Source organism: Diabrotica virgifera, chromosome 7, assembly GCF_917563875.1.
Source record: "Diabrotica virgifera virgifera chromosome 7, PGI_DIABVI_V3a".
Classification (NCBI taxonomy): Eukaryota; Metazoa; Arthropoda; class Insecta; order Coleoptera; family Chrysomelidae; genus Diabrotica; species Diabrotica virgifera.
Window position 1 is genome coordinate 224,089,316 of NC_065449.1, and position 25,530 is coordinate 224,114,845.

Below are 25,530 nucleotides of genomic sequence, written 5' to 3' on the forward strand. Positions count from 1 at the left end.
CCCCCAAGTAAAAGCAACCAACAGCACAATTTCACCTTTGAAGTGCAGGGTAAGTAGAACCTAAATCCAAATTTTCATGCAATTCGGAGTTTACCCTGAAGATTACACGGTATCTCCGAATTTCCCGTTCATTTACTGGGCTATAGTCATTGTCAGTCCACACGCACCAACTCAGTTGTTACACAAAATCCTATACTGAAACATTACAGGGCAGTACCCTTCTCTAAGATCTATATTCTTTGGTATAATGTCACTGTCAGTGTCGAACTGTTGCCTCACTATTGAAAGTTCACAGAACTTTCGAAAAACAAAAATATTGATGACGCGCTACTGTATACTCTTAACTACAATACAAACTTACCGTTATCTAAAATTTCTCTACAACTTCCTGGATAAGCGTTGTATTTATCTGAATATTCTGGAAGTGGATTAAGATGACAAATTGGTGTTTTACTTCGTCCCACCAAAGATTTACATTTTTTAAAAATACTAAAAAAATTCTGAGAATAATCCTCATTAACGCCACTTTGTTCAACTCCAAGAGACAGTTTTAAGGGAATTTGAACATTATGTTCATCTTTTCTGCCTAAAATTTTTAATTTTGTAATAATTTATTTTTTTTTATTTATCTAACTTTAGTATTTGGCAAATAAAAGATGTCCACCGAATACTTTTAAAAATTAATTTTTAAAATTATAATTGAAGACCCTGGTGCAAGAAGGGGATAAGTACCAAATTCTGCAAAATCGAGATAGGTGCTTATTTAGGTTGAAAAGTAACTGTTCTTGCCTGGCGCAAGTATAGGATATGTACAGGTAATATATAATGAAATTATAAGAGAAAACAACTTATCCCCTGGTATGGTCTGGTGCAAGAACAGTATAAGAAATGTGTAACTTAACCCGTTCTTGCACCAAATTTTGAATTAATTTTTATATGTGTGTTATTCTGTCCCGCTATTGCACCGGTGGCTTGCCGCGATTGGGTAAGGTACCGGTATCTGCACGAGCCACGAACGCGATCTAAGTCACGTACTCACCGAGAAACTGTTGGAGAGTTAACATAGTGCTAGTGCGAGAGGTACGGTTTAGTAAAATATCGAGGATTTTTTTACTATTACTAGATCATAGGATATTATTATAAGTTCAAATAGTGAGGATGAACCATTTCAAAGTTCAGGCAGCGAGTTTCTGCCTTCGAATGATTCTGGTGCATCTGAAAATAATTTATTTGAAGAGAAGGAGTCCGCTGATAAAGAGGCTTCAAATAATAAACATGGACGAAAGAAAACAAGAGATCCCAACAGCTGGAAAAGAAATGTGCAGAAAATAAAAAGAGCAAGAGGTGAAGTTTATAAATCTACGACAACGAGAAAAGTGGTACCAGAAAGGAAACAAGGCGATGATTGCAAATGTAGTAAGAAATGCATAGAAAAACTTTCAGAAACCGAAAAGCAGGAAATAATGTAGGTAATAGGAAGTAGACTTTGTGTTAAAATTTGCGTTGCTTTATTTTATATTCATTTTTATTAATAAGTACTCCACATTTAATAATAAAGTATTTCTTCTGAAAATGGGTTTTAATGTAACTTATCCCCTTTTTGCATCTGCTGTAAACTACAGTACAAAAAAGGCTTAAACTTATCCTATTATTGCACCAAATTTTTTTTCCTTAATAGCATTGTTGTTTGGCTGTAGAATGGCGGCAAAATCATATATACCTGTTATATTAGTTCGCCCCTACTTCATGAACAACATAAATTTTAAATTAAAACATAAAACTTTTTTTGCTTCTCCTGTAAAATTTACATATTGTTACTTATCCCCTTCTTGCATCAGGGTCTTCAATTTGGATTTTTTATTTAGTCTGACAGTCATCAGTTTTTTTGAGCTTTAGAGATAATTTAACTTATTTTCAAAAACTACTGACGATAATAATACATTAGAACCTCAAGGTTCCAATGCAGGGTACCAAAAATTTAGCAATCTGCACATACTCATTACCATCCATACATTCGATTAGAAAAATATATACACCAAATCCAATGGTTAATAAAATTCATGAAAAATGTAGAGCACTTGCTAAATAAAATACTTCAATTTCGATTATATGGAATCCTTCTTATGTTGGTATCAAAGGAAACAAGAATGTTGACTACGCAGCAAAGAAATCACGTCGCTCTGACCTTACAGATGAAAATATCCAGTTTTTTCAAGATATAACAACTGAAATCAAAAAGTTATGTACCTCAATGTGACAAAATCAGTGGAGTAAGTACACTACCCAATTAAAGTCCATCCAACCAAGCATTTTAGGACCTAGACTATTAAAAATGAAAACAAAAACAAAGACCATCATTCGAAGGCTCAGAATTGGGCACACCCGTCTAACCCATGGATACTTGATGGTTCCCGAAAAACCTCCAAACTGACAACACTGCAACACTCGACTAAGTCTACAGCACTTACTTGTGGAGTGCAACCACTACGCAGCAGGATGGACCAAATATGGTATCCACGGAAATTTGTGTAATATTTTAAACTCTAAAAACAAAATGTATAATGTAGTAGAGTTCCTTAAACAATGTAAAGTATACCACCTACCGTAAATTTAACTTAATTATTTATTGTTATTGTAATAACATCATATTATGTTCACTAAGTAAAAATACTACAGTTAGATTTCTTGTGTATAGAAAACTATAAAATGTGTATTTTTAATCTACGAGGGACCCACAGCCTCTGTTACATCCCGCATTTTAACCTCCACCTTTTTCGGTAGGGCCATTCCTCCTAATTTATGGCTCTGTCTCTCTTTATTCCTCTGATTCCTTATTTCCATTTTAATGCTGGTCTCCCTCTCCTTCTTTTATTCCATGGAACATAGTTTAAGGCCGGTTTTGGCCATCGTTCATCAATAATTCGCATTACATACCCGTTTCACAGTATAATTCTAACGAGTCAGTAGGGTCACTCTCAATTTTGACGGTTCCAATTTTGCAATCCACTCCTGAAACAAAATTTTGGATGCGCAACGATAACGACCAATCACGGCAAACGCAGAATGCCCTTAACTGTCAATCATCTAAAAAATTTTGATTAGTTTGGTGACATCGTCACCAGAATGAAATATAGATTAAAAGGATTTTTCTCGGAGTGACCCTACTGATTCGTTAGCATTATACTGTACCTGTACCCTAAAAGCTGTTAAAATGTGTTTTTAGTTTTTTATTAAAACAATGTATATACCTAATGAAATTTCATCACTTTGTGGTTGAAAGAATCGGCTAAAATCATTTTTCCAGGAATCAGCTTTACTCTCTACTTTAACATCTAACAATTTAGTAAGCTTTACATTGACAGGATTATGTTCTTCTGCCTAAAACAAGAACAATACTTTGATAAAGTTTTTAAATACTTTTATTTACAAGTACGTAAGGATAGATTTACCAAATGAGTTACTGAATCTAATAAATAAAGACCACGTAAAAGAGGTAGTTAAACTTTGAGTGATTCCCACAGACTGAAGTCCATCTTTGTCGCAATACCTAAAAATGCAATGCTAGAATATGCTCAGAATATCGATTAATTAGCCCAATGATTAACACTCTTAAGATATTTCTGAGAATAATTTATAAAGAATTAGATGTAAATACAGAGATCTTGATGATACTCAATTTGGTTTTAGAAATGGTATGGGAACCAGCGAGGTACGTTTTGTGCTACATATCCTATTACAATAATGCTATAATCCAAGAAAATATTGATTTTCGTTCTTCCTTGACTTCGAAAAGGCATTCGATAAAGTACAATATGTACAATTAATGCTAAAGCTAAATAGTACAGGAATAGATGAAAAAGATAATCGTGTCATTAAAACTGTTGTACTGTATTTAAACCGCTATCGTAAAAATTGGACATAAGCTTCGAGGAAATCTCCATACAACGAGGCGTTAGACAAAGTTGCATTTTGTCCCCAATATTGTTCAATGTTTACTCGGTTCAGTTATTTAAAAAGGCATTTTAGAGACAGTCATGTTATGGAATAACAATCAACGGGGGACAACTTAAGGGGACCAATGGACAATTCGACGCAGATCTCAGGATCGAATTGCTTTGTAATGCCCCTTTGTCCGCTTCTTCTCGATCGACGATGGTAAATAAATGTTCGAGTGTGGAGTAAAAATATGGTTTTATTGACAGCTACGTATAATTACACTATAGATGATGTTCAGGTAACTTTCTATGATAGACTGCCTTTAATGACAGCTACTGATAATAATTACACTCGGCGCAACTTCTAACAACGAATTACGCACTTGTTAACGAGGTAACTATTTCAATTAGACTGCAACCCAAAATAGTCCCTTTGGTTAATTTATAATCTCGTCAAAATATAAAATTCATCAATAAGTTGCATGACAACCGAACTACGGACTTTGCATGTTGAAAGATTGCAACTACAGTTTAAAGGAAGCTATTGCAAAACTTGTAAAGTTCAATTACGGCTGTCTATTTAAATGCTATTTAAATGGGATTCATTTTTTTCGGATCGTGAGAAAACTAAGAAGGGTTTTTTTTTTAAATTTAAACGCAGAATAAAAGATTACGTTATTACCGAGGGCCAAAAATTCCTGTAAGCTTCTATAATGTTTATTTTAATAAGTTACAGGGGTGAAAACCTAAGAAAAAATTGAGTGTGATTTTTAATTTCAAATATCTCATTTAAAAGTAACCTTTTATTCAATAAAAGGGACTTTCGGCCCTCGGTAATAAAGTAAACTATTATTCTCCGTTTAAATTTTTCAAAAATACTTATTAGTTTTCTCAGGATTCGAAAAAAATTATTACATTTAAAATACATTGAAAATATTGACAGCCGTCAAAATGTTGCCTTTGATGTAATTAGATACGGGGACGATACAGTAATTCTAACAGAAAATATTGATACTGAAGGTCTCGATACTCAGCTTGATCGCATTCACAAAGTAAAGAGGAAATGGGTATTACAATGAACTTATACAAACCCAAATTTTTAATATGTAGTCGTAACCCACATCTAGAGGCAGAGCTTCATTTAAACGGAATCCAAGTTGAAAAAGTTCACAAAATACATATTATTTGGTAACGGCCATAGCGGACCAACTAGATCCAGACAAAGAAATAAAATATAGACATAGAAAGACAATAGAAATAACACTAACTAAAACTCCATTTATGAAAGTGAATTCTTTACAATTATCATCTCAGTTGAGAACTAAGACAAAGGATGGTTATCTGCTATGTTTGGTGTGTAATTTTGTATGGTGTTAGTACGAAATCCGAATAGGAGGTCAAAATGTACTCATCTGCTTGCCGGATGCATCATTTTTTTATTAAATTTCATACATAGACAAATATTTCTAGCATGGGTTGCCTATCCAAATCGTGTCATAGCTATCCTTAGGGGGGGGGGGTCCGAAGGGATTGAAATCAATATTCCAAACACATTTTTTTAAAGTATGGTAGAATTATTTTATTTTTAAATTAAATAGGCATATTCAGTACAATTCATAGATTACTCAAGAAAAAATTTAAGGAAAAATACTAAAAATAAGCCAACACGGTGGCAAATATAATGAATTTTGCGGTGAACATCAGAACTACTCATTGAATCATGGTAATCAAAAAATTCAAAAAGATTTTATTAGCTTATGAGTTTCTCGAGGTAACGCTGTCAAGTTTTTTTAGTTTTACCTAATTTTGATTTTTTGCTATCACTTAGAAATCTAAACAAAGAGTTTTTTTTTACGGGTACGCTGAATATGCTTGCCCAGTTTGGGGCAGATCTACCCACGCTAAACAAGTCAATACTGCGCTAAATGAAACATGCAGGATAGTAACGGGGTGCATAAAACCAACACCACTCTCAAGTTTATATAAAGCATCGGGTTTTGCAGAACCTTCTACACGCAGAGGCGTTGCAGAGCACATAGAGAAAATCAAGCAGATTGCGGACGAGCGACATTTCCTATACAAAGCTCTAACACCACGAAAGCGTCTAAAATCCAGGAAAAGCTCCCTTGGAACAGTGCAGGATGAACCGCCTGAGTATTTTCCTCTTCCTTAGGTTCAATGGACCGGCCAGTTTTTAGACTTTAAAATTTGGAAAACTATGAATAGGAAAAGAACGGCGGTCGCTCCAGTGAAATCAAACATGGTAATATGGGGGAAAATAGACCAAGAGGATGTGAACTGTGACTGCGGATAAACGCAGAATATGGAACATTTTTTTACATGCAGAAACTGTCCTTATCGCTGTACCCTCGAAGATTTGTGGCTCGCAAACAAAAATGGAACCGACGTAGGCCGATACTGGTCCGAAATTTTTTAAATGACATGTCCGGACCCGATAAAGTAAATTAAGTAAGGTTGAAAACGTAAAATGCGAATACTTGTTTTATTAAGTTTTTTTTCGCAATTATTGGTATTTTGCAAAAAGGGTGACACTTTTTAAAACTTTTAACCAATCCTATATTGTAGGAAATTTAATTACAAAACTTTTATGTTGGTGCAACAAAAACGGAGAAAAAAATAGAATTTTTCTTTCATTTTTTGACATTTTGATTATTTACAATTTTCCAGACCTTTCTGAGTGGGAGGATAACTCAATTATTGTTGTATGAATTATTTCCACTCAATATCTACAAAAAAATATGAGTCACCTCTCAACGTCCATCTCAAAACAAATGCGCCCTGGACTATAATCGGTCCCAGAAGAAGGGGTAACCCCAGAATGAGACTATGGACTAATAAAGTGGACGAAGACATTAAGCACATGAAGGTGAGCGGCTGGAAAATTAAAGCCCCAAGACTAAAACTGTAAAAAATAGAAAAATGAAGGGGTTGCGAATCTCAAATCTGTCGTCTTAGCCCGATCAAAGAACAATCTGACCCCAAAAAAATATAAAGGAAGGATGAAAATTTGGGAATAGGTAATTGAAATTGTGTATTATTATATAAGAAAAAGGTGACAATTCTACATCCCCTCCATTTTAAAAAAATGGAGGGAATACCCCCTCTCGAAGGTGAAAAATATGTATTCAAAATAAGACCGGAATTGGATAAAGTGACTAATTCCAAACAACTTTTGTTCTATAGAGATTTTTCGCTGAGTCAATCCTTTTCGAGTTATTTACGAGTGAATATGTTCATTTTTAACAAAAAAAAACATGTTTTTGGACGGTTTTTCGCAGATAACTCCAAAAATAAGCATTTTAACGAAAAAAATATTCTTAATCAAAGTGTAGCTTAAAAAAACTGAAAAAATGGTCTATGCATGAGGTCTGTAGACCCAGCAGAAGCAGAGTTGTAGCTAATGAAAAGTAGGTTCTTCTGCGTCAAATTCCAAATCGAATATTTCAATGTGAAATAACCCAAAAACGGAGCACTTTTCGGGGAAAATTCATTTCAACTTTTTTAAAGTGTTTAAAAAGGTTTATTTTTGTTAAAAAAAAACTTCTAACATTAAAAGTAAGTGAGTTACGCTCAAAATATTGTTAATCCTTTTTATTTTTTGGTAAAAAAATGCGAATCTACTTGACAAGTTACTTTGCTTTTGTATTATTTATATGATCTGTAAGTTTTATCGGTTTAAAGTGCTAATTTTTGAAAAAGCTGTAGTTAAACTAATCACGAGTTTAGGCAAATTTTGAACAGCCATAGCATAACCAATTTTTGTGTAACAAGAAAACAAAAAATAAAAAATATTCAGAAAAGCAAAACGAACATTTTATTTCTCTTTGAGATTTTTGGTATTACTAATAATTTTTAAGTTATTTCCATAAAAAATTCCATTTTTTTTCAAAATAAAAAAAATGTTTTATTTTAAACCCAATTTTTTTTCACAAATGAGCACTTTGAACCAATGAAACTTATAGATAATATAAACAATACATAAGTAAAGTAACGTGAGAAGCGGTAACGATTCATTTTATTTAAAAAGCTAATTATTGGGTAATTTCCGCGATTTTTTTAGCAAAAAATAAAAAAAACAGCAATACTTTGAGCATAAATCACTTACTTTTAATGTTAGAAGTTATTTTAAAAAACAAAAATAAACCTTTTTTTAAACACTTTAAAAAAGTTGTAATGAATTTTTCCTGAAAAGAGCTCCGGTTTCCGGTTATTTCAAATTGAAATATTCGATGTGGAATTTTGATGAAGAAGAACCTATTTCTTATTAGCTACAACTCTGCGTCTACTGGCTCTACAGAAATCATGCATACATCATTTTATTTTTTCAGTTTTTCATAAGCTATACTTTTGCTAAGATTATTTCTGTCGCTAAAATACTTTTTGAGTTATCTGCAAAAAACCGTCAAAAACACCTTTTTTTTTGTTAAAAATTAACTTATTCACTAGCAAATAGCTCAAAAAGTATTAACTTAGTGAAAAAACTCTATAGAACAAAAGTTACTTAGAATTAGTTATTTTATACAATTTCGGACTTATTTTGAGCGTATATTTTTTCACCACCGAGAAAATATTTTTCACCCCGTATTTCACAATTTTTGTAAAATGGAGGGGATGTAGAATTGTAATCTTTTTCTTATATAATAATAGACAATTTCAACTACCTATTCCCAAATTTTCATGCTTCCTTTATGTTTTTTGAGGTTTTTGTAATAGCTATTTGTATAACAAGGGAGGAAAGTGCTACTTTTTCTCCCGAGAATGAAGTTTACTGCCCGACGCATAGCGGAGGGCAGTAATCATTCTAGGGAGAAAAAGGCACTTTACTCCCATGTTATACATATGGTTTTTCCACCTTCCTCAAATAACAAGTCATTTTTTCATGTTTACTTAATTTATTTATGTAACTAACCAACAAAATTTTTTAGTACTAAAACTAATAAGTAGGTACAATATAACTGTCAACTGTCAAATATAAGTCAAATTATTAATGTAAACATTGTTAAATCAATATAACTATTTACTGTTTTTTACCATTCTGCAAAATACAGGGTGTTTTATAAATAAACGTTAAAATGTATAGATACTTACGTAATAGAAAATAGATATTGTACATTGTACAGGGCGTCAATAAGTTATATTTTATGAATGAAATACCATGACGTCACTTTTACTTTTCCTCCCTAGGGAGGAAAAGTACAACTTTGCTCCCTACAATCAGGTCCGGAAAAGTGTACTTTCGGTTGAGGTAGATGGAAAAATTGTTTGTTCCCTGATCGGGCTATCTTGTTTATTTAAAAGAAACCAGACGTCATCTCCGAATAAAATAAATAGACGTAATAGATAAAAAGGAGCGGAGACAAAATATTAATGTTGTTCTGAAGCTATTTTCTTGTGGCATTTTTACAATTTTAACTATTTAGAATGGGAAATAAGCCACAATATTATTAAAAAATGATTTTTATTAACGTTTCGACGCCCAAATCGGGTGCCGTTATTGACATTATGTACTAAAAATACCTATTTTCAACTAAATAATGAATTTTATAAACAAAATTTTGGTCTAGCAATGGGCTCCTCTTTATCTCCATTATTGGCTAATATATTTATGGAGGATTTCGAAACTAATATCATTTCTAAACAAAATTTAAAACCCACTGTATGGTGGAGATATGTAGATGATGTGTTTTCAATATGGCCTCATAGATCAGAATTGTTGGATACATTCCTGAATATTATAAACGATCAAGAAGAGACAATAAAATTTACAATGGAAAAGGAATATAATAACACCCTGCCTTTCCTCGATGTTTTAGTCTTAAAGAAGGATACTGGATATGAGACTCAAGTGTATAGAAAACCAACACATACCAACAGATATCTCAATTACAAATCAAATCACAACATCAACGTTAAAATGGGAATCATAAAATCCTTATATGATAGAGCCAAAATTACTTGTTCTAACGAAAATTCCTTTTTAGAAGAAAAACAATTCTTAACATCTGTTTTATTAAAAAATGATTATCCTTTATCGTTTATAAATAAGGAATTGTCAAGATTGGATCGAATGGAACAGAACAACATAGAACGGGATCCTACAACATTCACAAGAAATAATACGAGGAAAATATCAATACCATACATAAAAGGACTATCCGAGAAACTTAAAACAATAGGAAATAAATTCAACATTTCAACAACATTCAAAACAACCAACACATTGAGATCTATTCTATCTAAAACTAAACCTAACAATGAACAAGAAAGGACAAAGAATTGTATTTATAAAATACCTTGTGAATGCGAACAGTTTTATATAGGTGAAACATCAAGACCATTAAACGTTAGAATAAGTGAACATCAATCTTATATTAAAAATAGAGAATTTGATAGATCTCAAATATGTCAACACGCATGGGATAATGAACATAGAGTTCAGTGGAGAGATTCAAGTATAGTCCTATAAGAAACAGATAGTATAAAGAGAAAAATCAAAGAAGCGGCTCTAATTATGCTAAACGAAACCAATTGTGTCGCAAATTCCTCGGTGGAATGCAGTAGGATGTGGATACCCATACTGAAAGAGGAAGTCAATAGAAAGAAAATACCACAATTAGTAAGTCAATAGTCGAGTTAGTACATATTTTATATTTTAGTATTACTTATATATCCATGTATTATTGATATTATTTATAATTTAAACAAAATTATAGTAAAGTCAGAATTTGGTATTAATTTTGAGAGTAAATTAAATGTAAGACCAAATACTTACGATGGCGGGATAGTATCACGAGGTTTTTCCTGGTTTTCCCTCGTGATTTACTATGAGATCTCTAACGCGAGAATTTTAATGTCACCGTTGCATGTGGTTGTCTTTTTAAAGACAGATCACATGCTATGATTTTTTTTGTGACGGATATTCTTGAGTTGGGGCTGATTTCATGTAATCGAATGAACTATCTTTCAGTAAAGTCGTCCCAGGAACGCAACTCATAAATATTGGCAATATCATTTTAAAGTAGAAGACTCGTTTTAAAGTCTTCTACTTTAAAATGTATCATATGTATCTGAATTGCCGATATAAATGAGTCAAATTAAATAAATTATTAGAAGAATTTTTTTACTAAGCAACAACATTTTTGTTTATATTAATAGTATTTTGTATTTTGACAACGGCACCCGATTTGGGCGTCGAAACGTTAATAAAAATCATTTTTTAATAATATTGTGGCTTATTTCCCATTCTAAATAGTTAAAATATTAATGATTCAAAGCATCTTTCTTAAAACCAAATATAAAAAGTCAGAAAACTACCATAGATATTGCTCTACGTAATAAATACTACTATAAAAATATTTTTTAATTAATTTTATGAAAATATATTTTTATTAATAATTAAAAAAGGAAATAACTTACGCTGCCTAAAATTTGGTATTCGGCAAGTACTACACTCACTAATGCGAACAGACTTAAGAAAATCATTGTGATTAACTAAAACGAAATCATATTGATGGACTATTTATAATGTTATTCATACAGGATGGTGATATCAAAATATAACACTGTATCTGTTTGATAGCACCCACATCCAACAAAAAATCCTGGGTTTTTTCTTATCTCGTGACAAACACATTGTGATTTACTGTTTGGCTACTAAAAATTGATTATTTTTTAAATTATATTGTAATCGGTATTAAATAAGTTATCTTTAGTGAAAATTTATTCTAATATAAAAATAGATTGTGCGAAATCTGTCTCTTAATTTCTACTTTTTGAAAGTATATTCTAAATATTAGACGCTGAGTTTTATGAAGATTTATCTGTCACTTCACACTAAACATAATGTTTTGTCCCAATATGCTCTACTGATTTTTATTTTCCTTTTTTTTTGTGCGATTTTTGTTTTTAACGGTTGCCTATTCTCATATTAACAAGGTACTGGAATTATTCTCGGTAGTTTTTTAAATGCGCCTATCTTCTAGTAGATCACATTAACCCATTTTGTTATATTCACAGCAGCTCGAAACATCAGTTGGCGTTAGACCAGTCCATTTCCTAAGATTGGACAGCCGCGATATCTTCCTGCACCCAGTGTTTCTCTTGCCCTTAATCTTGCCTTGTAGAATGAACTTAGGAGTCGGTATTTAATATGCCGACAAGTTGAATTTGAGGGTAATACGATATTTTTATCGATCACGGTTTTAAATAACATGAATAATTTTTCACCTTATTTTTCTAATAATGAATTTTTGTAAAGGCATAACTTTGATTATTAATTTCGTATCGCCGCTTATTTAGTCTACAAAAAGTTATCAGAATTCAATGACAAAGACAACGCAGTTTTCACTCGGGGTGTTGACTATGCTAATAATTTTATTTATCATAATAAAGTGTACTTAGGCACCATCCGTATTTATTTCAGATAAGTCCATCTCGCAAACAAAAGAAAGTAAAAATAAACATCTGGCGGTGTTGTCACACGTCTCACGGCCCAAGAAAACTGTACGCCGATGACAAACGTTCCCAAGCGAGACCTGCGAACGAATGCACTCAGTGCATTCGTTCGCAGCAGTGGATGCGCAAAACTGTCTACGCAATAGCCGGTGCAGGTTGTGTCTCGCTTAACTTCAATTTGCGCCGGACCTAATGTGGCCGAAGTAAGCCAATTTTCTGTTCTTTACGGTGCTATTAATTTCTTTGTGTTTTGCTTCTGGAGAATAGATCTGTTAGTTGTGTGCTATATATACGAGACTTTTAATATACAATATCTGATATCTAATACGAGACTCTTAACAACCAGTGTTGCAAATCGCATTTCTCTAGATTATCCGATGATCGCTCGAAAAATATCCGATTTCTCACGAAAAGGTACGCTAGGTTAAACATTTTTCTTTTATTAAAATCAATGTTATTCTTTTAGTCCCTTTAACAACCATCAAATAACAAAATCCGTTGTTCGTACGCCAATCAGTTGATTGTAATCAATTATCATTATGATAATTAGATAATTGATTGATTAATTAATTATTAATTATCAATTAACGTAACAATTATTAACATAATTGATTAATTAATCAATTATTAACATAATTGATTAATTAATCAATTAATCACATAATTGTAATCAATTATGTTTTCAGCAACCCAATCAAAGTTGACATTGACAGTGATTAAATATTTGATAATGATCAGTTGATTCCATTTCTGATTAGCGTTCGAGCAACCGGCCCTTTAATCTACTGGATTCTCTATTTCACAGTTTAAAAATTTTCGTTTATAGATGATAATCTCGTATCCTAGCTGATTATTACCTAATTCATGTATGTAAATACAATTTACTTATCCAGATTTAGCCATACGGGTCACACTCCCTCTAAGGGGAAAATTGACTCATCCCAGATACCTACGGTATCAAAAGGATTGAGCTCTGGTGGGACTCTTTCCGTGTTATCGAGCCCTAGGTGACTTGGAATGCAGGTGTATCTCCCAAAAATTTTCGTACACTTCTGGCCGTCGCGAGTAGTACAGCTTTCTGCATGGTCTTATAAAGATGTTCATTCAGACCCAGCTTTTTGATGCTTTCGAGGAGGGTTTTCGGAATGACTCCAGTAGTAGACATGATAATCGGTATCGTCTGGGTACTTTGCATTCTCCATTGCCTTCGTATTTGAATTTCCAGTACTCTCTGTACTTGGCGATCTTTTCAGTAAATTTACTACGTAGATTATTGTTGTTAGGTATCGCCACATCAATTAGTGTTGTTTGTTTTGTTAATTTATTAACTAGTACAAGATCTGGTCTATTATGTGCCACTGTTTGGTCTGTGAGCACAGTGCGCTCCCAGTATAGCTTGTAGTTGCCATCCTCAAGCATACTCTCAGGGACGTATTGATAATACGGGAGATGGTCAGTTTGGAGAAGTCCCAGCTTGAAAGCTATCTCCTGATGAAGGATTTTTCCTACTGCGTCATGCCGTTCCTTGTATTCAGTTGCAGCAAATGCCTGGCAGCCCCTGTAATATGTTGGATGGTTTCTTGGGCTTGACATCCATATCGGCATCTGTCGTTTTGAACCTGAGGGTCTTTGACGATATATTTCAGGTAATTTCTGGTTGGTATAACCTGATCCTGGATGGCCAGTAATGAACCCTCCGTTTCAGGGAACATCTTTCCTGATGTCAACCAGTAGTTCGACGCTGTATTGTCGACATAGTCTTGGCTGACCTCATTGGGATGTCGCCCGTGCAGAGGTTTACCCATCCAGGTGCGCATTTTTTCGTCTTTAGTGAGGCGGTTTATGCGCATTTCTGGTTCCCTCAGTTTGATCGGTGTTGTGTCATCTACTGCGCAAATAGCGCGATGTAAAGTAGATGTCTCAGCTTGCAACTGAAAATAATTTCTTAAATTAGCAATTTGTTTATCTAATTGCTCACCTATATCCATAAGTCCTCTTCCTCCTAGATTCCGTGGTAATGTTGTTCTTTCTACTGCACTTTTAGGATGGTGTTTTTGTGCCTTTGTGAGGTGTGTTCTTACTTTTCGCTGAAGATTCTCTATATCCGTTTTTGTCCACTTAACAATGCCAAACGAATAGCTAAGCGCGGAACATGCGTAGGTGTTTAGTGCCTTAAACAAATTTCTACTGTTAAGTTGTGAGCGAAGCAGCTGTTTTACCCTTCGTATAAACTCTGTAGTTATCTCTGTTTTCATTTGTTTATGGTCAATTTTCCGCGCTTGCTTTACTCCAAGATATTTATACATATCGTTTTCACCCATGGCCTCGATGTTCTGGCCATTTTGCATATCGAATCCTCCGGGCTGTACTTTTCCTCTGACTATATTTAAAATACGGCACTTGTCTAGTCCGAAGTGCATACTAATATCATTAGAAAAAGTTTTTACAGTTTTTAGAATCTCATCGAGTTAGTTTCGAGTGGAAGCCATTAATTTCAAATCATCCATGTACAATAAATGATTAAGCTTCGCCACCACATTGTTGTTATTTTTGATGCTAAAACCTGCGTCTGTGGAGTTCAATAGCTGAGATAGTGGGTTCATAGCTAGACAGAACCACAGAGCACTCAACAAATCTCCTTGAAACAGGCCCCGGCTGATTGCAATATTTTCAGTTTCGATGTTAATTTCACCAGGTATTTGAAGGTGAATTCTAGTTTTCCACTCTGTCATTATATGCTCTAAAAAGGTCACTATATTATCATCGACTTTATGTATTCTCAATATATCTATAAGCCATTCATGCGGCACTGAATCAAAGGCCTTCTTGTAATCAATGAAGGCAGTAAAAAGATTCCTCTTTTTGGAATATGCCTGGTTAGAAATGACTGAGTCGATGATGAGTTGTTCTTTGCATCCCATGGAACCCTTAGCGCATCCTTTCTGTTGAGGTTCTATAATATTGTTCAGAGGACAGTGTTGGTAGATACGCCGGGCTACACAGGATGTGACCAATTTATACAAAGTTGGAAGACAAGTAATTGGGCGATATTTGGCTGGATCTTGGGTGTTATTTTGATCCTTCGGTATTAAATAAGTGGTACCCTGAGTTAGGAATGCTGGTATATCCTGCGGATTAGAAATAACATGATTAATTAATGTTGATAAGCATTCATGAACACTCCAAAACTTCTTGAGCCAAAAGTTTTGAATTCCATCTGCTCCAGGAGATTTCCAGTTATGAAGCTCTTTGATGATATTTGAGACCTCTTCAGTAGTGAAGGGTTCGTAAAGGGTAGTAATGTAGTGTTGGAAGTTCTGTGTCGTATCTTCTATCCATCCAGCATTGTTGTTAAGAGCAGCTGGTGTGGAAAGTTGATTTCCCCAAAACTCATGAATTTCTTCTTGGCTTGGGTAAGTCTTATCGACACGTTCTACAGTGGAATTGAGTTTTCGATAGAACGCCTTCTCAGAACTCTCACAAAGAGCATTGTCGCTTTTGCGTTTGTTACTAACTTTGTACCTCCTTAGTCGCCCTGAATAAACGGATAGTTTTTGTTTTAATGTATCCAGACACTGATGGGCTGTGTTGTTTTCTGGATCATATCTTGAGTGTCTTGCGGTACTCAGCATTATTTCTTCAGCTCTCCTGATAACTTTTCTACTTGTTACACCTCGTATGTGTTCTGTGATTATACCAATATCCTTACGTAGTAATTCAATCTTTCCGAGCAGTCTTTTTTCCCAAGGTGCAATTCTGTTACCAGTTCTTTCGTTATTAGTACCACGTCGTGTTCTGATCTTAACGCCCATTACATTAGCAATTGCTGTTGCTGCACAGTAGATTAGCATGTGCAAATATTCTAATGTGTGGGCTTCTGCGACATAATTGGGTAGGACTTCATTGTTCACAATTTGTAACAGCGCACCTAGTTTCTTACAAGAGTTTATTCGTGGTAGCGGTGGTCTGCTAAGTGGGTTTGTTCCATTAAACTCCTGTAGCGCACGTGCGATTTCGCTTACTAGGTTATCACGTAACTCGTTGTTTTCCTGCTCTCTATTGTCAGGTTGAGTTTCTTGTATGGCAAGCTCAGGAATCTGCTCATGAACTTCAACAGGGACTTGATCTTCAATTAGAACATCGTTCTGAATCTCCCGTTCGACTTCGCTTCTGATGGTATTGCGTCTAGCCTCTGGGATAAGGTTGTTTCTTATAATTACCCGGTATTGGTCTGATACTCGTTGCTCCGATACTTGAATATCTGGGTATGTCCTGCAAAATTCGGCATACAACTGTTGTCGGTAGCCGATTGTTTCTTGACCGAGGTTTGTCACCTTGTAGTAGAAGCGCAAAATGTTTTCATTAATGGACACAGTCCATTTCATGCGCTGCCTCGGTCGTCCCGCTTGAGTGAGCGCCGGCTGATGATCCAGCGCAGCACCTTCGGCGGGTGGAGCTCTTGTTGTTGTTTGGCTCGCTTGTGGTTGTGGTTGTGGTTGGGCTGTAGCTGATTGTATGACAGGGGCCCGCCTCCTCAACACCCTGCCACCGACGTCCCGCATGCTGTCACGTCCAGCGCCGGCTCCAGACGTGCCCTGACGATCCCCAGGCAGCGATCCTAAACATAAATTATTAATCTCCATTCTCATGGGTGTGCATTTTATACCTACTGCCAGGTGTCAGTTTTTGTTCCACGGCAAGTATTCCTGCTACTCTCTGGGTATTGACGCTACGAATACCCAGAAAGCATCCCCCATTCGCAGGGGGCCGCGCCTGATAGAAGAACTGACAAAAAACTCCCACAGGATTTACTTATTATTATTATAGTATTCGTATTTTGTATTATCGTTATTGTTAAATTCAAATAAATAAACAAATCTAAATATTTCATTATTTTAATCGTTATATTAATTTATTATAATTATTTAAGTAAAAAAACACTTTTAAATATTATTTTATTAAAACGTAATAACTAGCTAAAACTAGGTACTTACTGGAAAAATAAATAATAAATAAATCAATACAAAATAAACTACAGCTACATTAATTGCATAGGCGCAAAATTTCTGGGCAATGCTTTTAAAATGCATTACTTTTTTTGAGTCCTGAGAAAGCTAATAAGTATTATTTAAAAATTTAAACGCAGAATGAAAGAATACATTATTACCGAGGGCCGAAAGTCCCTGAAGACTTCTATAATTTTTATTCTAATATGTTACAGGGGTAAAAGGAAAAGAGAATTGAGTGTGATTTTTAATTTCAAATACCTCATTCAAAAGAAACATTTTGTTTATTCTAAGGGACTTTCAGCCCTCGGTAATAATGTAATCTTTCATTCAGCGTTCAAATTTTAAAAAAATATTTATTAGTTTTCTCAGGATTCGAAAAAAATGAATACGTTTAAAGATTATTGGTCCGAAATTTTGCGCCTACGCTCTTTTAACAACTAAAGATTTATAACAACTAAAACAATAGAAATGTATTTGACAGTCTTGTAGTTATTAAGGTATCAAAGTTATTATCCATAATATCCGTGGTGCGTTCAACGTTAATGCCCGACTAAATAATTTTTATAGGCAAAAAATTTGAAGGATTTTTGAGTTCATTAGTAGATATCTAGATATTACTAGTTTCAAATAAGTAGATTTTTCTACAACCACTATTCCAAATGCATTTTTCTGCACAATTTTATGTTAACAAACTTAATATTTTCTCACAGAATAACTGACAGTAGTGTGCAGAAAAGTGACGTTTCTGTACCGGAAAGTTCTTTTCTGCATAGTACCTTACCCACCTTAACGTTTTTTATTAACCATTTATCCATTATAAAAAAGTATTTTCACAAACCAAAACTTATTTCAACGGACGAGACGTTTACTTAAGCACTGCACTACATAAAATTAAAATAAAACAAAATCGTGAGTTAATTAGCTTTCATAAGTTTAAAGACTAAAAAATAAAAACTCATAAATAACATCGGACGGCAGACGGTTTTTGAAATTTGAATTGGATTAGTATGCCTTAAGTGGATGCACTTGTGCATTTAAATTCTAAACAAAAGAATCAGCACATGTCCCTTTTGTCAAAAGATGGAAAGTATCGGATGTCACTAACATTCATCCAGTATGGGCTATTTATAAAAATTTGGGTGGAACCAAACAAAATTAATGTGTTGTTGGTGTTGGGAATATATGGATGAGAAAGTTTTAGTCGATGGTACATACACTGAAAAATATCCGCAAATATCCGATTTATTTAAAGATACGCAGAAGATAATTATCCGCCGATTGGCAACACTGTTAACAACAGTTTTTACTGCGTTCCTTGACTCAACCATTCTCTGTACTTTTTTGTTGCTCCAGTCCCCTTTCTGCAAATTTCTTCTTTCCATTTCTTCGTTCTCTTCATCACTGAAAGATTATCGTGGTCTGCCTCTCTTCCTTCTTCATATTGGCCTCCACTCTGTTATTCTGTTTATCCATTGTTTCTCGTCTGCTCTTCTGACATATAAGTACCAGGCTAATCTCTTCTGTTCTATATAGTCTACTAAGATATCTGAGTTCATTCCTATTTATGCTAATTATTCTATCTCTTCTTGTTACTCTGTAGCTTCTCCTTAGGAATTTCATCTCTGTTGCTCTTATTTTGTTCGTAGTTTGTTATTATTACAGTCGAGAATGCTGTGGGGTCATATGGTCTTGGCACAAGAAACGAAAGAGGAGAAAGACTGGTACAATTCTGCCAAGAGACGGATATGGTTGTAATGAACACATTCTTTAAATTAGATCCAAGAAGGCTTTATACATGGAAAGCACCCGGTGATACCCCCAGGGAAAATCATAAGAAACCAAATTGATTTTATTAACATAAGCAAAAGGTTTAGAAATTCTGTCACCTCAACAAAAACATATCCAGGCGCCGATGTCTTCTCAGATCATAGTCTGTTAGGTTAGTTGCAAATATCAACATACGACTCAAAATAATTCAAAAGAAAATAAGACCCAAGATAGATATAAAACTACTGAAAGAAAATAGCATCCAGGAAAAAGTAAAAACAGAGATTAATAAGAATTTTGCGAAAATAGTTGAAGACGCTCCTAGTCAGGGCCCCCGCTACCATATGTGCAAAGTGTGCAATGCACACGGGCGCCATTCTTTAGGGGCGCAAAACCCGAAGTCAAAAATTGTAAAAAAAAATTAAACAAACAAAAACAAAAAGATTAATTTTAAAATAAAAGTTCAGAAATTAAATAGGAGTCATCAAGTTACTGCCGATTTCCATTTGGGAGAACATGTCAGAAGTCAGGCATTTGAATTTATTTTGTTATGATTTTATTCGGTTTGTTTCACTTTGATATTTTAGTCTACAAATAATAGTCCATTTACTCACGGTTTTTGTTGTGAATTTTTAAGAACCGCTTATCTTGACATTAAATTTTTCATACACATAGCTAATAAGAAAAGAAGTGATATTGTGCCGATGTGTGCTTTTGCCGTGGAGGTAAAAGATGTATTCTCAGGGGAATACGCCTGAGAATACCTGAGGGTATTCTCGGGGGTGAAAAAACATACGTTCAAAATAAGTCCGGAATTGGATAAACAGTTTATCCAATTCCGGACGTATTAGTTACTGACTAATTTTAAGCAAATTTCTTGTAGATTTTCACTAAGTCAATATTTCTTGAGTGAATATGTTCATTTTTCAACAAAAAAACCCGTTTTTAGAAGGTTTTTCGCCAATAACTCAAAAACTAATTATGTTATCGAAAAAATACTCGTAGCAAAATTATAGCTTACAAAAAGTGAAAAAAATAATTTATATGTGCAGTCTGCAAGCTCAGTAGAAGCAGAGTTGTGGCTAAGGAAAAGTAGGTTCTTATTCGTCAGATTCTAAATCGAATATTTCAACGTGAAATAACCAAAAAATTAAGCACTTCTCGAGGAAAACTCATTACAACTTTCTTAAAGTGTTTAAAAAAGCTTTATTTTTGATTTTTAAAAAAAGTTTCTAGCAACAAGGACTAGCAACAAGCAACGTTTTTTGTGGTAAAAATCAATAATAAAAATCACCTCCTAATTAGCATTCCAAATACATTTTATTCGTTACCGCTTTACAATTTACTTTATATACTATTGTATTGTTTATATAATCTATAAGTTTATTCGGTCTAAGGTGCTCATTTTTTTAAAAACTTTGTTTAAAGTAAACTTTTTTTAATTTTGAGAAATTGCTTTTTCAGAATAACTTAAAAATTATTGGTGATACCAAAAATCTCAAGCAATAAAAAAAATGTAGGTTTTGTTTTCTTGAATATTTTGGATTTTTTGTTTTCCTGTAAGACGAAAATTGGTTAAGATATGGCTGTTCAAAGTTATACACTCGTGGTTAGTGACTTATTCAAGCCCTTTTAACTACAGCCTTTTCAAAAATAAGCACTTTGAACCGATGAAACTTCAGACCATATAAACAATACATAAGTAAAGTAACTTGTGGTAAAGCGGTAACAATTAATTTCATTTGGGATGCAAATTAGCGGGTGATTTTCATGATGTTTTTTTACCAAAATAAAATAGACCAACATTATTTATTTGAGCGTAACTTACTTATTTTTGATGTTTAAAAAAACTTAAAAAAAAAACAAAAATATAGCTTCTTTTTAACACTTTAAAGAAGTTATAATGAGTTTTCCTTGGTAAGTGCTTGATTTTTTGGTTATTTCACGTTGAAATATTCAATTTGGAATTTGACCAATCGGAACCTCCTTTTTGTTAGCTAAAACTCTGCTTCTACTGATACTAATAACTTAAAAAGTATTGACTTGAAAAAACGCGAAAAAACGTTATAGAACAATTTTTTTCACCCCCGAGAAGGGGTGAAACTCACATTCAAGGTAAAAACCCACATCGGCACAATATCACTTTTTCTTTGGCATGTTAGCTATCTGTGTGCCAAATGTTATGTCAATCTAAGCGATTCTTTAAAATCGGAGGTTTTACAATATGTGACCTTGACTGAATTGACTATAAATATGACTTCTAAAGTTTAGTTTTCTGCTTTATTTTAAGCACCTACTCACCATAAAAAAAAATAAAAAATCATTCAAAATGCCTTACGGGGCGCCAAAACTCTTTTTTGCACACAGGCGCCAGTAACCCTTACGGGGGCCCTGCTCCTAGTGGCGTAGAAGAACAATGGAACGAAATGAAGACATCTATCAACACACTTTCGCATGAATATCTTAAATCAAAAAGAGAAAAGGAGCAAGAATGGATGACAGATAAAATATCGCAGATGATGGAAGAGCGAAGGAAATTAAAAGGTAGAAATGACAATGAATACAAAAAGTTGCATAAGAGTATACCAAGAGAAATAAAAGGGGCAAAAGGCTGGGCATGGCTGATGGAAAAATGTACAGAAATTGAAACACTACAACGCAAACATGACGACTTCCATATGCACAAAAAGATTAAAGAAGTACAGAACATCAGAAAACAACGCAATATAGGCATAGTCGTAGACGTCGAAGGTCAAATTTTGACTACAATTGAAGACAAATTAAGAAGATGGAAAGAATATATGCAAGAATTATTCGAAGATGCTGCACGAAGTCCGTATGAAATAGACAATCCCTATGGCCCAGAAATAACAAACGAAGAAGTAACTATGGCCATTAAGCGGATTAAAGATGGGAAATCACCAGGACCTGATGAGGTGCATGGTGAAATTTTAAAGCTATTAGAGGCACAACAAATTACAGCTCTTACGAAGTTATTCAACAACATATACGAGACTGGTTACTTACCAAAAAACTGGCTACTATCAATATTCATTCCACTTCCCAAAAAAGACAACGCTAGAAAATGTGAAGAATATAGATTAATTAGTTTGATGAGCCATGTACTTAAAGTACTCCTGACTATCATTCACTCGCGCATATACACCAAATTAGAAGAACAGCTGAGTGAAGTTCAATTTGGATTCAGATCAGGACTCGGAACGAGGGAAGCACTTTTCAGCTTGCAAGTTCTAATATAGAGAGCAAGGGATGTCAATTGCGATGTGTATGCATGTTTCATAGATTTCGAGAAGGCATTTGATAAAGTCCCACATGGAAAACTAATCGATATCCTAAAAAGATCAGGACTCGATGGTAAGGATAAGTCTCTAAGAAGACTCGTTTCAAACTTATATCTCCAACAAAAAGCAACACTTCGATTCGAAAATGAACTGTCCGAAATCTTCACGGTTGAAAAAGGAGTCAGACAGGGTTGCATACTGTCACCAAGATTATTTAATATATACTCTGAAAACATCTTTAGAGAGGCCTTGGACGAATCAGAAGATGGTATTGCAGTAAATGGACAACTTATAAATAATATTAGATATGCAGACGATACAGTATTGCTGGCGGATAGTGCGCAGGGGCTCCAAAGGATCATGGATAATGTTGTAGAAGCATGTAACAAATACGGCCTAAAACTAAACTGCAAGAAGACAAAAATAATGATCATTAGTAAAAACACCAACATAAACGCCCAAATTACAGTAAACAATACACCTCTAGAGAGAGTACAGAAAATATGCTACCTGGGCTGCAACATTAAGGATACTTGGGATCATAGCTACGAAATAAAAACTCGTATTGAAAAAGCCAGAAGCTCTTTTAACAGTCTTAAGAAAATTATCTGCAACTTGTCTTTAAGTATCAATATACGCATAAGAATTCTTAGATGTTACGTCTTTAGTGTTTTCCTATACGGAGTTGAAAGCTGGAGCCTGACAGAAGATGCCATAAAACGGTTAGAGGCGTTTGAAATGTGGTGCTACCGACGTATGTTGAGGGTCTCATATATACACCACACAACTAATATAACTATTCTCCAGAGGCTAGGAAAAGACAAAGAAATAATTAACACCGTAAAGAACAGAAAATTGGCTTACTTCGGCCACATTATGCGTAATGAAAAATACCGACTGCTGCAGTTGATTCTACAAGGCAAGATTGAGGGCAGGAGAGGCCCTGGACGTAGACGTATATCCTGGCTGGCCAATCTTAGGAAGTGGAATGGTCTAACGTCAACTGATCTATTTCGAGCTGCCGTAAATAGAATAAGATGGGTTAATGTGGTCGCCAGCATCTCCAGAAGATAGGCACTTTTAAAAGAAGTTTGTTATTTATTGTACAATTTTTACACCCATAAGTGAGAATACTTCTTGTCATGGTGTTATCTATTTTTCTTTTTGTTTTTATACTGATGTTCTTATCCCTTAGTAACGGGTTCAATTTTCGTATGCATTCTCTTGTTTGTCCTAGTCTATTTTTATATCTTCTTTAGTTGTTACTTTGATTAATATGAAACCTAAATACTTTTAGTTGTCTGTTCCTTTGATTTGTTTATCTTTGTCTATTTCCAGGTGTTTTACTTCTGCAACATGCGTTGCTAGTTATTCAATTTTCTTTATTTGCATCCCATTCTTTGTATATTCCAGTTCACCACAAATTGTCAGTATCTAGAAAAATAAGCGTTATATTGGGGATTTCTAATGTCGACATTAAAAGTTGCACTATTTTTTTTTCTATAAACATTTTCATTTAAAATCTACCGGAAAACTTCTTTGTACTCTTTATTTTAACATAAACGTGATTAAGAAGCTAAATTTTAAACTTCGTCACACAACTTTTGCGATTAAACTTTGCAATGCACAAATCCGCACCTTTTCCTTTAAAAAATTCATAAATTTTATCAGAATTAGAATGAAAGCTTGAAACAGTACTGTTCTCTTCAGAAATGGTAGAGCTATATACTGTAAAAATTTCAGAAAAAAATGTTAGAATTGAACAGAGTTGTAGCGAGGTAAACGAAAAAAAAACGTGATTTTTTTTTATTTTTGGGGTAAAATTGCGATTCTCCCAATGTTCGACCACATAAAATTCAAAATAAACCTCATTTTCGTTTACAGCCCCTCGAAAGTATGCATAAAATTAGCCATTCACCCCTCCGTGGTCAGTATCTCGAAAACTAAGCTCTTTTTTGAGGGTGTGCCGCTCGTGTATATGATTTTAAATATAATATTCGAAAGTCAAATCGGTAGACAATAACAGTCGTTTTAAATCATCGTCATGGAAACCAAGATCGTCGTCTTGCTAACTAATTATATTGAAAGTTTGGTTTTGACAACCTTTAGTTCAGGAACTGAAGCTTTTCACCTCGCAAATTTTACAGAATCGATCGATTTGCTTGAAAATTTAAGAATAAGTAGTGGATAGTCCAAGGATCAAAATCTATATGATGCCGAAAGGCGCTTTTAACATGGGGGTGGTTGCCACCCCATTTTGGGAGTGAACATTTTTTATTATATTTTGACCGCGAAAGTTGATAAAAACATTCATTATAAGCAAAAAATGTTCAATACTTTTTTTGATAAAATTAATAGTTTTCGATTTATTCGCTATCGAATGTGTTAGTTTTATATCGAAAATATCAATGTTTTTCGATATTATACTCATTTACGATTCACTCAATTTTTACAGTAAAAAAAAATTCAAACGGAGTTGTTGGGAATGAAATAACCTACAGTTTCATATTAAAACATTTTTTCGTATCCCTGATGGTAATCTTGCTATTCTGAAGAAAATGGCATTTTTTACCAAACTACAAAAATTCGTTATTCGCTTTTAACCCAGTTTTTTTAAAACTAATCATTTAAGCCAATGAAACATCTGGAATCTATTAATAATACATAAATAAAGAAGAATGAATAAGACTAATGACTAAAAACACCGCCAACTTACAATATTATTCTTCCAATTTGATTTCTCCTTTTTTTTTTTCAAAAAAATGTACTGATTTTTTAACCTAACTTTTTTATTTTTTATCCTAGAAAGTTTGATCAAAAAGGATTTTGAAGGTTTTTATAAGATCTATAATATTAAATCCTGGGGTGTAGCGTTGGATCACCTCCACGTGGTGCACCCTGGGTAACGCCAAATGATCCATCCTCCCAATCCTAAGGTGTAACACCATCGTGCCAACGGGATGCATAGTACAGGGAGTAAAGTGTATCTGAAGCGATGCCCTAGAGAGATGGCGAACTCTAGGGGAATATAGCCTTGGTGCG

At 34.0% G+C, this 25,530-nt stretch overlaps 1 protein-coding gene across 1 annotated transcript in view; it reads right to left on the bottom strand.

Moving 5' to 3' along the window:
* The window catches only part of LOC126888805 (microfibril-associated glycoprotein 4-like), a 44,869-nt gene extending 33,407 nt beyond the window's left edge, over nt 1-11,462 (bottom strand). The window contains exons 1-3 of the mRNA XM_050657188.1: nt 11,373-11,462; nt 3,249-3,378; nt 362-586 (exon numbers count right to left, since the gene is read on the bottom strand). Of these exons, the coding sequence (XP_050513145.1) occupies nt 362-586; nt 3,249-3,378; nt 11,373-11,438 (421 nt within the window). The 5' untranslated portion in view covers nt 11,439-11,462. The remainder of the gene's footprint in view (nt 1-361; nt 587-3,248; nt 3,379-11,372) is intronic.
* Nucleotides 11,463-25,530: the final 14,068 nt, after the last annotated feature.